Consider the following 12,856-nt stretch of genomic DNA (forward strand, 5'->3'; position numbering starts at 1 on the left):
TTCCCTTTCCACATAGACAAACAAAAGCCTGGAAGAGGAAGCTCTTTGGGTGTGGTTGGAAGTGGCTGTTTAGAAACACGGTGCTGTAATTACCTTTATGCAGTCGCTGCCTTAAACGGGAAGAGCGCAGCCAAAAACTTTACACCGGAGCCTCTACGAGATGAATGTGCTCATCACACATCGCAGATGCAGCGACTTTGATCCCCACACCGCAAACATAGAGTCACAGAGTGGTTTGCGTGGGAAGGGACCTTTCAGGGGCATCTAGTCCAACCCCCTGCAGTGAGCAGGGACATCTTCAACCACATCAGGTTGCTCACAGCCCCAACCAACTTGACCTTGAATGTTTCCAGGGATGGGGCTTCTACCACCTCTCTGGGCAACCTGGGCCAGGGTTTCACCAACCTCACTGTGAAAAATTTCTTCCCTATATCAAGTCTAAATCTCCCCTCTTTCAGTTTAAAACCATTTTCCCTTGTCCTGTTGCTACAGGCCCTGCTAAAAAGTTTGTCCCCATCCTTCTCATAGGCCCCCTTCAAGTATTGAAAGGCCACAATAAGGTCTCCTTGGAGCCTTCTCCAGGCTGAACAGCCGCAACTCGCTCACCCTTTCCCCATAGCAGAGCTGTTCCATCCCTCTGACAATTTTTGTGGCCTTCTCTGGACCCACTTCAGCAGGTCCACGTCTTTCCTGTGCTGAGAACCCCCGAGCAATGGTAAATCACAACTCATGACAAGGTCAGCCCCCGCTATACCTGGCTTTTGATCCAGTCACAGTGTCATAGAATGGTTTGGATTGGAAAGGACCTTAAAGCTCATCCAGTTCCAACCCCCCTGCCAGCAGCAGGGACACCTTCCACTAGACCAGGTTGCTCAAAGCCTCATCCAACCTGGCCTTCAACACTTCCAGGGAGGAGCAGCCACAGCTTCTCTGGGCAACCTGTTCCAGTGTCTGACCACCCTCACAGTGAAGAACTTCTTCCTAATATCTAATCTAAACCTCCCCTCTTTCAGCTTAAACCCATTTCCCCTTGTTTTGTCATTAATTGCCCTTATGAAAAGTCCTTCCCCAGCTTTCTTGTAGGCCCTTCAGGTACTGGAAGGTGCTATAAGATCTCCCCGGAGCCTTCTCTTCTCCAGGCTGAACAGCCCCAACTCTCTCAGCCTGTCTTCATAGGAGAGGTGCTCCAGCCCTCGGATTATCCCCTCGGTGTCACCTTCATTAAAAGCAAAAGGGTTTGTGAGGATGCTTTTCCGTGGCTGCATTTTGGGAAATCTTTTCCAGGGTATGTGCCACGGGCTGTGCGGGGCCTGTGCCTTAAGTATTTAAGCCCAGTGTTTCCACTGGATACAGTTCTTGGCCTGTCCTCCTGTGTGGATCTGGAATCCCCTATATCTCCATCCTTTGGCGACAACTGCCAAGGGTGACGACTGGAGATAATAACTTGTGATTTGTGTCTTTTGCAAGTTACAGTCATTGTGAACTGACAGCTGTGAAGGACCTAAACGTAACATCAAAGGATGCAGATCATCTAGTTAGGTCAATTAATGTTAATTCTCTTCTTCCATTAAATTCCTTTCTCTTCTCTTTTTTCTTTTTTCTTTTTTTTTGCAGCCAAGCCCAATACCAAGTCCTGTTTTGGGGAGAAAACCAAACGCTAGTCAGTCGCTGCTTGTGTGGTGCAAAGAAGTTACAAAAAACTATAGGGGAGTGAAAATCACCAATTTTACTACGTCCTGGAGGAACGGTTTATCCTTTTGTGCAATATTACATCACTTTAGACCAGACCTAATGTAAGTTGTATATTTTTTGCCTGCATAAGCTAGCTCTCATAGAAATATAGAACATTTAAGTTTACGTTAAAATGAAATCCCTGTTTGTTTCAGGTGTTGAACTCTTTCCACCCTTTTCTTTTAAGCAGGGAACCATCCTTTCTAAGAAAACATTTATGAATGCTCAAACTTTATGACCTCTTTACTCTCCCTTGTTGCATAAAAAACTGTTTCTCCCCTTCTCCGTGATTTGTTTTTCTTCTTTTTAATCTTATACAAAGAAACTGACTTCAAGATGATTATGAAAATTGTGCCGGTGTTGAAATGAGATGAGAGGAATAAGCCAGTAGCTCTTTGTACGCTGACAAGGACGGATTACCTCCTGGTAAATTTGGTTGTCAAGGCTGGTCTCTAGTCCCTGCCTTAACTTCTTTTTGAGATGGAAAGCTTCAGACAATGAAACATGTAATCAGTGTTTGTTTATCTGTTTATTTATTTATTTGTTCCTTTAATTTTCCACGCTATTAGTTTTGTTGATTGAATTGCTGTGAAATTGCTAGTTACTGTACGGTATTTATTGTATGTCGAATTTTTAGATTCGGTTTGTTTTAAAACTGCTGCTTTTATCAAATACTGTACATACCCACTGTGCCATTTTCCCCCTCAGTGACTACAAGTCCCTGAATCCTCAAGATATTAAAGAGAACAACAAAAAGGTAAGAACTGCCAGGAGGAAAAAAAAAAAGACAAGAAAAAAAAAAAAAGACAAAAAAAAAAAAGACAAGGAAAAAAAAAAACATAGCTTTTGGGTTGGAAAGGCTGCAGGTTTTCATTAATTTTGGGAAAGTGTGGTTGTTTTCTGAGGTCATAACTGCAGCTCACAGAAGGTATTCAACCTCCCGCGGCTCAAATCGGATGCATTATTGACTCTCGTTTGTCATGGTCTTTTATCATGCACAACAAGTGCAAGGCTGGCATTAGAGTTTAATATTTGTATGGCCTACATTAACTGTGAAAGCGGAGCAGAGGGCTGGCCAGCCTTCTGCGATCACTCCCCTGATTTTTCTAATTAGCCATGTAATTTAAAAAAAAATAATGAATAAAAAGTAACTGCTCTTGGTTTGTCATGCACCGGCCGAGTGGAGTGGTGGGTGTAGAACTGGAATTTTTCTGCAAGACAAAGTTGAGAATTAAAAACTGTTGAGACAACACTTTCCAAATAAATCAAAATATTAGCAAAATAGTTTAGAACATTATGCTGGGCAGCTGTTTAAAACCACTCTTTGTACCTTTGTGATGCAAAGATGTGAAGAGTTTCTCTGTAAGAAGCAGGAACTTGGTTTGGGAATCGCCAAAAGACTTTTTATTTCTACTCACTATTTTAGACAAGTTACTAACTTGGCTCAAACTTCGGTTGAGCCCTCGGGACATGTTTAGAAATTATAATTTTCATGTGAGTCGCTGATAATAAAATTGGTCCTGAAGATCATTTGAAAATTGTTTTTCAGTAGCTGCCTTCTCGATGCTGTGATTTTATTTTTATACCACTTTAAAAGCACCAAATTGAATTGAGATTAAGATATAAAATATAATATATATATATTATTATACTTTGAATAAATTAATTAGGTTCAATGTTATATGGCAAATATAGCTAAAGAATAATGGATTGTAGGTATGTGGAATTTCTGAAAGTGCTTTATTAAAATTAGCGTTAAGCATAATTATATTTTAACGTGCCTGCACACTTATGTGTTAGCCAGGGAGCTACTTGTCTTTAAAATAGTACTTAAGTATTATAAATAATGAAATATCTCTGAGCTGCAGTTATCTAGTGAGAGATTTGACCAATGATATCTTTTTCTTCATAATACGGGGTCTTATGATGACCTAAGTGGACTGATTATCTGTGACATCACAGTGTTTTCTGTGACCATATGTTTTTGTACTTCAGGTTTTGTTGAGGGTCTGGGCTAATTAAGCCAGATTACAAAAAAGAGATAATTGATTATTAATTAAAAACCTTAGCAATACGATCAATCATCTTTTCTTTATGAAACCGTGATGGCAAACGGGGAACTTTTTAGCCCGTCTCTGTAGCAGGATATAGTTCCCAGGACTGAAGAAGTAATGATTGTTGTTATTGTGCAGTTTTTTTCTTTCATCACTTCGCAAGCCTCTGCCTGACAGCTACATTGAGTATCTCAGTTGCTTCCTGCAGATTTATTTCCTGGTCTCACACAGTTCTGCCTGATAACCCCGCGTGCCCTTGGTTGGAGTGAATGCAGCAACGGGCAACAATGGCTGCCTATAAATTCCATGCAGATATGTAACACATTTGACAATGATTCCTCCTAACCAATTAAAATAACATCTCCAGATGAATAGGACAATTTTCTTTGTCTGAAGCAGCTCTTTTTTGTTTGTTTTGTTTTGTTTTCCCCCAGGAAGGGAAGAAAGAGGTGGCTGTGACCATAGATTAAAGGTTAACCCATGAGAGTATATTTTTTTACAAGTATGCAACCTTGTTTGGATTTTAATAAAAAACAGAAGAAATCTTAAGAGATGACTATTTCAGTGCAATGACTGTGTATAATCACACATTGAAATGCACTGTTACAAAAAAACCCACATCTTTGGAGTTTCCTTCCAACGTGCACTAGTCATTTACCAAATGGGTGCTGCCACCACTGCTGAATAAAAAAGGGTATTTACTTGTGATATCTGATCTCGGCCAATATGTCAGTGTGTTACATAGGCGGGAAATGGCTGGAATACTGCTGGTGGTGCTTGTGCTGATGGATCCCAATTGATGTCTGTCAATCAGCTTGTCAGTAAATTAAAAAAAAGAAAAAAAAAAGAAAAAACTTAATCAGGAGACAGGTAAATAGGCTTAGTGTCCTGAAGACAGGTAAGAAAGCTTAGTGTCCTGAATATATATATATGTGTGTGTATATTGTAATTTCCACAATATATCTCTTTAAAAAAAACCAAACAAAACCCAAACCCCTAAACAACTACACCAGATCACATTAGCATCAATCAGAATTCAGATATATTTTTGGTGCATTGTGCACATTGCAAATTCAAATTTCTGTCAGGAACAAAAGAGAAACCAGGATTATCTTTGAGAAAATTAAAAACATTACAGGGTTACTTTTCCAGATGATCCAAAGAGTTGTAGTTCTACTTAAATCCCACATATATCTAGCTAGCCATATTTAACCTTCCCAGTGACGTTAACTAATTTTATTTACGATATCCATTTGCTTATTACTAAATAATAATGAAAAATGTGTTAAAATTACAGCACACTGGCAGTACAGTCCCTTATCAAGAAGAGAAATTTTTCATATTGCTAATACCATGTCCTGCACTTTAAAAATGTAAACTACTGAACTACACTTGGCTGGAGCTTGGAGGGGATGAAAGGGCGAGAAGTGGAAGGGCACAACAGTATGATTCTAATAATGAACTTGTGTTTTTAATTACTTTGTTGTTTGGAGAAGCTTGTTTCATTTGAGGGATTATTGCGTGGAAATAGTAATGTATCTTCTGAATGTTTGATTGGCACTTTCAGTTTTTGTAATGCCTTTTTTTTTGCCTTTCCCCCACCCCCCAATTTTTGAGCATTTCTACTGAATTCCTCAATTTGAACTCAAGTGATTGTCTTAAAAAAAAAATACTCCGTTTCAGAAGGAAGGAATCCTTTTAAAATATACATTAAAACAGAAGGAGAATTCAGAGTTACAGTGATAGCATTGAGTAAAAATGGAAAAAACTCCTTATCTTTAAGCTGGCAGCCATGTTTTTATAACAGCTGTTCATGCTCACTTTTACTATTTAATTCCACAAAATCATGAGCACGTATTTAACTGTGTGTGTAGGAGTTGCTTGTTGACCTTGGTGGGATCACGCGGGAGCATGTAGTTAAACACACGTATAAACAGTTGCAAAATCAAGGCTTAGTTATGCCTCTGCTTAACAAAAAGTAATTTGACTTGGAAAATTTACTCTGTTAATACCGTGTTACAAACGAGTTACAAACTAGTTAGAAACACTCGGCGTTTATAAATCAACTGGAATATCAAGAAGCTCCCAGCTTCCCTACCAGTGTAGGAGAACCCATTGCACGCTGCTGTACCTTTGTGTGCCAATCTGGATATCTAGTGTCCTGTGAAAGGTGAGAAGCGAGGATGTGTACTGTCCAGAAGGAGAGGGGATGGGAAATAAGGGTCTGGCATCAGTGAGAACTTACTGTATTTAATCCCAAGTGTCACCAAAAGAACTGAGCTGACAGGAAAAAGTGATTGCACCTGTATTGAGAAGATCTGTCCCAAATTCAATCCTCCTGCTGTAGCGTTACCCATTCAAAGCAAGTGCCTTTCCTGACAACTCTGAAACACTGTCCCCACCTTCGTTTTACAGACCCTGGGACGTATTCTTGGGATTTAGTTTTATTAGCATGTAAATAAGAAATTAAGAGTATGAAAGAGTTCAGGTCAAGTCATGTCTATGGGCTTTGGCTGCTGTGGACTGCTAAGCCCATCCTTAGGTCCTTTCATTCTTCACATGGTAACTCCCACTACCTTCAGTGTGGGGTAACAGGTTATTTATGCCACTGAATCACCACTGACCCACTTAAACAACAAATCCTAGTGTTACCTTTGTTCCTCAGGACAGCACAGCTGGCTCGCTGCACTTCCATACCCAGCCTGTTCTCTGCTGCAGTACAAGTATTCAGCATTCCCAGTATCTGCCATGGCTTAGGCTGCCCACCCAAATCCCAGCACTGCTCTCTAACTCTCCCTTCTCTGTGCTCCTCATGTCTGTTCGGTTCCACCTCTCTTGTCTCCTTCTCCGTATCCAACCTGATCTTGCCCTTCCAGCTGTGTCTCAGGACCAGGTAAATGACAGCTGTCCCTCTTCTACCACCCAAGTGCTTTCTGTTCCCTCCCACCCATCCATCATTTTCTTGCTATTCTGCTCCATCTGGAGCTTTGTATCAGCAAACACAGCAGTCATGTTTTCCACTGCTGCTCCTGTATCTAAGCACAGTTCTGCTTTTACAAATGCCATAACAATTTTTCATAATCATAGAATCACAGAATGGTTTGGGTTGGAAAGGACCTTAAAGCTCATCCAGCTCCAACCCCCCTGCCATCAGCAGGGACACCTTCCACTAGACCAGGTTGCTCAAAGCCTCATCCAACCTGGCCAAGAACACTTCCAGGGAGGAGCAGCCACAGCTTCTCTGGGCAACCTGTTCCAGTGTCTCACCACCCTCACAGCAAAGAATTTCTTCCTCAGATCTCGTCTCAATCTCCCCTCTTCCAGTTTCAAGCCATCCCCCCTTGTTCTGTCACTCCCTGCCCTTGGCCAAAGTCCCTCCCCAGCCTTCATGAACCTTCTGAAGAAATGATACCCCACCAAAGACCAGCAGTGATTTTAGGGCAAATCATTTTGCACAGGGAGAGCCAGAAGAGCTTAAAAATAAATTATTCAGATAATTTCTATGTCTAGATAAATTCTGTGAATCATTTGTTATAGCAATATAAGAATTACTTCACCACAAATGCTTTGGTGAGTTATACCTGAGCATGACGGGAAGCATACAAAATTTCAGGAAGATAAATTCCAGCTGTCAGAAGCAAAGTTTGAAAATTGGCTGAAATAAAACCTCTTTGACCCTCAAGTAGGGAATGACATTGCAATGGGAATGAAAGAGACTCCTCTTCTCAGAGCAAGTAAAATAACTGGGTCTGCCGGGAGCCAGCCAGGCCAGACCTGCCTTCTAACTCACCGTTGAACATTTAGTAGTATAAAAAGCAAGAGGATAAAACAAAAATCATAATTAAGTTCTCTTTTATCTTTTCCCGTGTAAAATGGGTTGAATTGAAGCCTACGGTGTGTGTTATTGTTTCCCTGTGAAAGGACGGGTTCTTGTCTGTGTCTTAAATCTGGTTTTGTTCAAAATAGTGTAGGAACAACTGTGAACATTTTAGGTTCCTTCAGAAGAGGGTGAAAAGGAGCTGCAGAATTACTTGGGGAGACGTCCAGGTGCTTTAACTGAGTGCATCTACGCTAGCAGGAGGCCTTTTTCAAGGCTTCCTTGAAACACAATATTGTCTTCCAGGGTTAATCCAGGATAGTAATAATTAATTGTAAATTGAGAAACAGCTTTAATTCTTCAAAACTAGAAAAACCTGATGCACCGAGCCCACTCACTTAAAGGGCTAGCAGAAGGAAGACAGTGTGGCCTCACAAAGTGGGAGGGTTGCAGACTGGTTAGTTTTTAGAAATTAAAGTGAAGCAAGAAGCAAATTCCCTCTCTTATTCTTAAAAATTTAGCATCAACAAATGTTTTTAAAATCCATTTGTTTGCTGGATTAATATGATTTATGTTTTGTATCAAGTAGTTTGTGGTGATGTTCTTTTTATCTATCTGGACATAGTTTTTCATCAACACAAATCCCTGCAATTACATGACCAGCAGAAGGGAGAAGGATGATCACCAACCATAAAGCCCCAGAAGGGCTACTGTTGTGTTTCTTTTATCTTTAGTCCTCACCTCAAAAAGCCATCCGTAGTTGCTTTTTTTCTGGTCCAACTCTTACACTTTCTTTACTTGCTTTTGTTTCCTGCTGCTTGAGTGAGAAACATTTAAGATAGTGGAAAGTTTTCTTAGTGCAAACAGAAAGGCTTTTAAGTTGCAGTTACACAAAGAGCTTTTTACTTATGAAAGTGGCATCGTTGTGAGTAACCAAAGATTTTATTATAGCATGGTAGTATGTTAAAAATAGTTAAAACAATGCCATTTGAGTGTCTTTACTGGTCATATTCTCTGGATTTGCATTGCTATGAAGATACCCTTGGAGATATCTAGAAGCCATGGGGAAAAATTGATGAGTTCAGATTGGATTGTGCAACAAAAAATAATAACTACTCTAATGAAGCCAAAAGAATAATAAATAACAGAGTTGAACCCATACTGTTCCTGTAATACTGGGTATGTGTCAGGCTTCCACTTGCATTCTGAAAATGTTCTGAGCCAGAAGACCCTGCTGCATTGTAATCTTTATTTTGTCTGTTTTTAAAGGCATACGATGGGTTTGCCAGTTTAGGAATATCACGATTGCTGGAACCTTCTGACATGGTATTATTAGCGATACCTGACAAACTGACTGTTATGACCTATCTCTATCAAATAAGGGCTCATTTCTGTGGCCAAGAACTAAACGTGGTTCAAATAGAGGAGAACAGTAGTAAAAGCACCTATAAAGTAGGTAACTATGAAACGGACACAAACAGTTCTGTTGACCAGGAAAAATTCTACGCAGAGCTGAACGACCTGAACCGGGAGCCTGAGCTGCATCCGCCGGACAGTGCTTTGGCAGACTTTGCTTCTCAGGACGACTCCGTGTTCGTAAATGACAGCGGCGTTGGCGAATCTGAGAGCGAGCATCAGACTCCCGATGACCATTTAAGCCCAAGCACAGCTTCCCCTTCTTCTCGCAGGACTCGAAGTGACACAGATCCACAAAAATCCCAGCAGAGCTCTGGAAGGACTTCTGCTTCTGAAGACATTGGGAAGTGTACCAGTACAGACACAACGCAAGCGCAGCCGGTGTTGGGAAGGAAGAAATTGCTGATAGCTGACGCTTTAGACTTGAGTGACTTGGCACATGTTAGTGATCAAAAGGAGGACGTGTCTCCCACAGTTGCTTGTGAAGATAATGACAAGAAGAGACACCAGAGCTCAGACAGTACCATTGGTTTCTCAGAGCAAGAAAAGCTGGGACGTATAGGATCGACAGAGAGCACGAGAGCAGATCCTGGTTCACCTGTCACAAAGCCGAGTTTATCTCCTACTTCCAAGCTTGGATACTCCTATAATAAGGATACGGAAGCTGCAAAGAAACCACATGCTTCTCCAAGGCAAACAGAATCTGATTCTGACAGCGATGCCAGAACGGCTTTAAATCATGCAGATCAAACTGCAAAAACAGCCCAGGTAAGAAATTCAAACTTTCTGTATGCCTGTGAATCAGGATGGAGATGCTCTTCAGGTTCTTTCTCCATGTTTATAATTTACATTGTGTCTTCAGTATAAATGGTGAGTTTTTATTGTTGTGTGTTTTTATTGTTGGACAATAAATACTTTGATTGAATGTAGATGATGCTGAAAAAAATACCTATTACATGAAAAATTCTTTTATAGGAATTGGCCTACTGTTAATCTTTCCAATCTCTCTCCAATTAAAGGAAGTAACGTATTCTCAAGCAGCTCAAAGAAGATGACTTCAAGGCTTTTGCCACCTTTCTTCTGGGTATTGCATGCTGAAACAAAAATTGGAAAAAGACTTAGCAACTCATTGATCCGTATTCAAAAAATGTAAAGTTTTTTTTTAAATATATTTCCAAACATATTTCCAAATCTTATCTCAGAAACCACATGGCCTTCTGAACGTAGCCCACAGTGGTGGGGCAGAAACTCCCCAATATTAAGTTACGCTGTTCACTGAGTGGCCTCGAGCATGTTCCTTAACCACAATATCGTTTTCCTTTCTGTAAAGATAAAAAGGATATGCCCACCTACCTTGCAGATTTATTGTGAGAATGGAATTTGAATGTTATATAAATGGTGGGTATTATCAGTAAATAGTATCATCACAAAAATATGTAAAAAATGTTATCGGTCCCGTTTACAAAAATGCCAAAACGTGCTGATAATTTTACCCCTGTGAAGAGCTTTCTTGAGTTTTGGCTTTGTTTAGCTTTATGCCATTGGCTCTGATAAGACAAGAATATAGCCAGGCTTTTGGTAGTGTGGATTGCTTCAAATATTTTTACATTTTTTCCTGGGTAAGTGCCATAAAGATTCATTTTATTACAAGAGAAGATGTCCCTGGATGGGTGATAGTGGCCAAATACTATTTCTGTAGCCAGTTAATTTTTTTCCTTTAATTAGTGAAGTTTGATGAAGGTTCTCTTCATCATCATCTTTATGCACTGGATGAGAAAGGAACAATTTGGCCCATACAGATTAGTCGAGCAGGACAAGACAGGATGTCTTTTTTATGGAGATTTTCACGTGCAAGGTGTAATGGCCCAAGAAAAAGGAAGAGATGGCTTGAAGGACGGTTCTGTGTTGTTAATCATCTGTGCTTTTGCACGTGGTAGTAAAATCTCAGATGTGAGCTTCAATCTTAACCTTGAACACTCAAGAAGAGATGGTTGGAGTCAACCACCTCAATTTCCACATGATTGTTGTATGAGCACAACCTGCACCATCTGTCCCAGCTCTACCTCGTGTCAGGGCCTAGAGACACATTTTCCCAGAGCCTTCACAGTTGACCTTGACTAAGCAGTCAGCACTTGGGAGTATATTCGTAAGCTGCTCGTATTGCCTGTGCAGAAGCCCCCCTTCTGTTATTTCTGCTCTGCAATATAATCAATCATGTGTATGGAGAAGGGACTTTGTTGTGGATATTCATAAACGAAGTAGAAGCAGATATTTTTGCAGGTTTTTTGCCTCGTACCCCGCCTCTTTGTGTTCAGTTGAAGTTATAAATGAGCGATACCCATATAAGTAGCCAACGAAGCATTACATTTGCATACATATTAAAGTAAATAAGTAAACACATAGCACATTTAACGTAGCTTCCATGAAGCCAATTATTTTTTTTTCCACAGTTGCAGTTTAAAGGCATTAACTGTTGATAGAAATTAAGTTTTAAGGGGAGGGGAGAGAACTCTTATTTACATTATAAAGGCCTATGACTTTTTTTTTTTTTTAATTTTACATTTTGGTCATCTTTACTTTTAATTTCTCTAGAATGCTCTGTCACCTCATGAAGCTGAAATCCATATGACTCCTGACCTTTATTAGCCAGGAAGGCTAATAAAGCCATTAGGCTCCTGGCTATTAGCTACTGTATAAACATTAAGTACCTGGAGGCTGCTTTGCTGTTAATTATATTTCTTTATTTTTAAGCAACGAATGTTGTCAAGACAGGAAGAACTTAAAGAACGAGCGAGAGTTCTGCTTGAGCAAGCAAGAAGAGATGCAGCTTTAAAGGCAGGGAACAAGCAACTAACCAATACGATCATCCCAGCCCGCAATAAGCAGCTGAATGATGTAAGAAATTTTGGCCATTATGGCAGTTTACATAGTTCAAATGTATTGTATGTGCATGTGCTTTTATGGGGGGGCATGTCCTCATGGAATATTTATTTTCTGCGCTGAATTGCTCTGTGTCATGTACCTTTAATTCACTTTTAAATCCTGTTTCTCCTGTGGTTACGGCCAACAGAAAGATGTCTTAGAGTTCACTGGAAGCAGAGGTCTGAGAGCACCTTCTTTGATTGGCACTGCAGTTTCTACTGGGACAAAAACCAAAAGTTACTCGTTAAATTATAGTGATTTATGCTATTTTTGGTTACTTCTCTTTTTTCAGTTGATGTAAATGCGTTCCCTGAGCCTGTGATGTCAGCTACTTGCTGTTTCCTAAGTGTTGTTGCAGTGAATGAAGCTGCTTGTGACAGTCTTGTAAAAGAGTTGATGGAACAATTCCTTTTTATCACCAAAGTTGATTATTCTGGTGAAATGGGAAAGTGGAGCTGGGGAATGAGCTCCAGTGTTGAAGCAGCTCCGGTCGCACCTCCAGTGGCCTCCGTGGTGACCTGGAGAGATGTGTGCTCTCTGGAGATGAAAGCTAATTAATTTTTATGCAAACCTTGGCAATGAGGGTTTTTGTCATTCTAACTATTGCGCATTAGAGACTCTACTGGCAACTGAGAATGTAAACGTAACTGAAAAATAATGATACAGAGAAAGGCTTGAATCTTTACTGATTCACATCTTCCAGAGCTTAGTCCTGAGGGGCAGATTCTGCTTTGTATGGAAATGGGATCATACAATCAAAAAATGAAGACAGTGATTTACATGTCTCATTTCATTCTCTTAACTCTCTTGGATCCGTGCTGTACATTTTTTTTTTTCCTTAACAATTCCTGTCCCCAAACTGACACTTCTTTTTTCTTCAAAATATATTCATATAGGCAGACAAGTCTTATTTGTG

The 12,856-nt window shown here is 40.1% G+C and overlaps 1 protein-coding gene across 1 annotated transcript; it reads left to right on the top strand.

Moving 5' to 3' along the window:
* Positions 1-1,614: 1,614 nt before the first annotated feature.
* On the top strand, positions 1,615-11,960 carry LOC104525823 (EH domain-binding protein 1-like; the record flags this gene model as incomplete). Its single annotated transcript, XM_010169082.1, has 4 exons — positions 1,615-1,793; positions 2,440-2,488; positions 8,872-9,786; positions 11,770-11,960. Coding segments are annotated over 4 exons (1,334 nt in total), but the record flags the coding sequence as incomplete, so codon positions are not given.
* Between the last annotated feature and the right edge of the window lie 896 nt (positions 11,961-12,856).

Source organism: Antrostomus carolinensis, unplaced genomic scaffold, assembly GCF_000700745.2.
Source record: "Antrostomus carolinensis isolate BGI_N321 unplaced genomic scaffold, ASM70074v2 scaffold23045, whole genome shotgun sequence".
Lineage (NCBI taxonomy): Eukaryota > Metazoa > Chordata > Aves > Caprimulgiformes > Caprimulgidae > Antrostomus > Antrostomus carolinensis.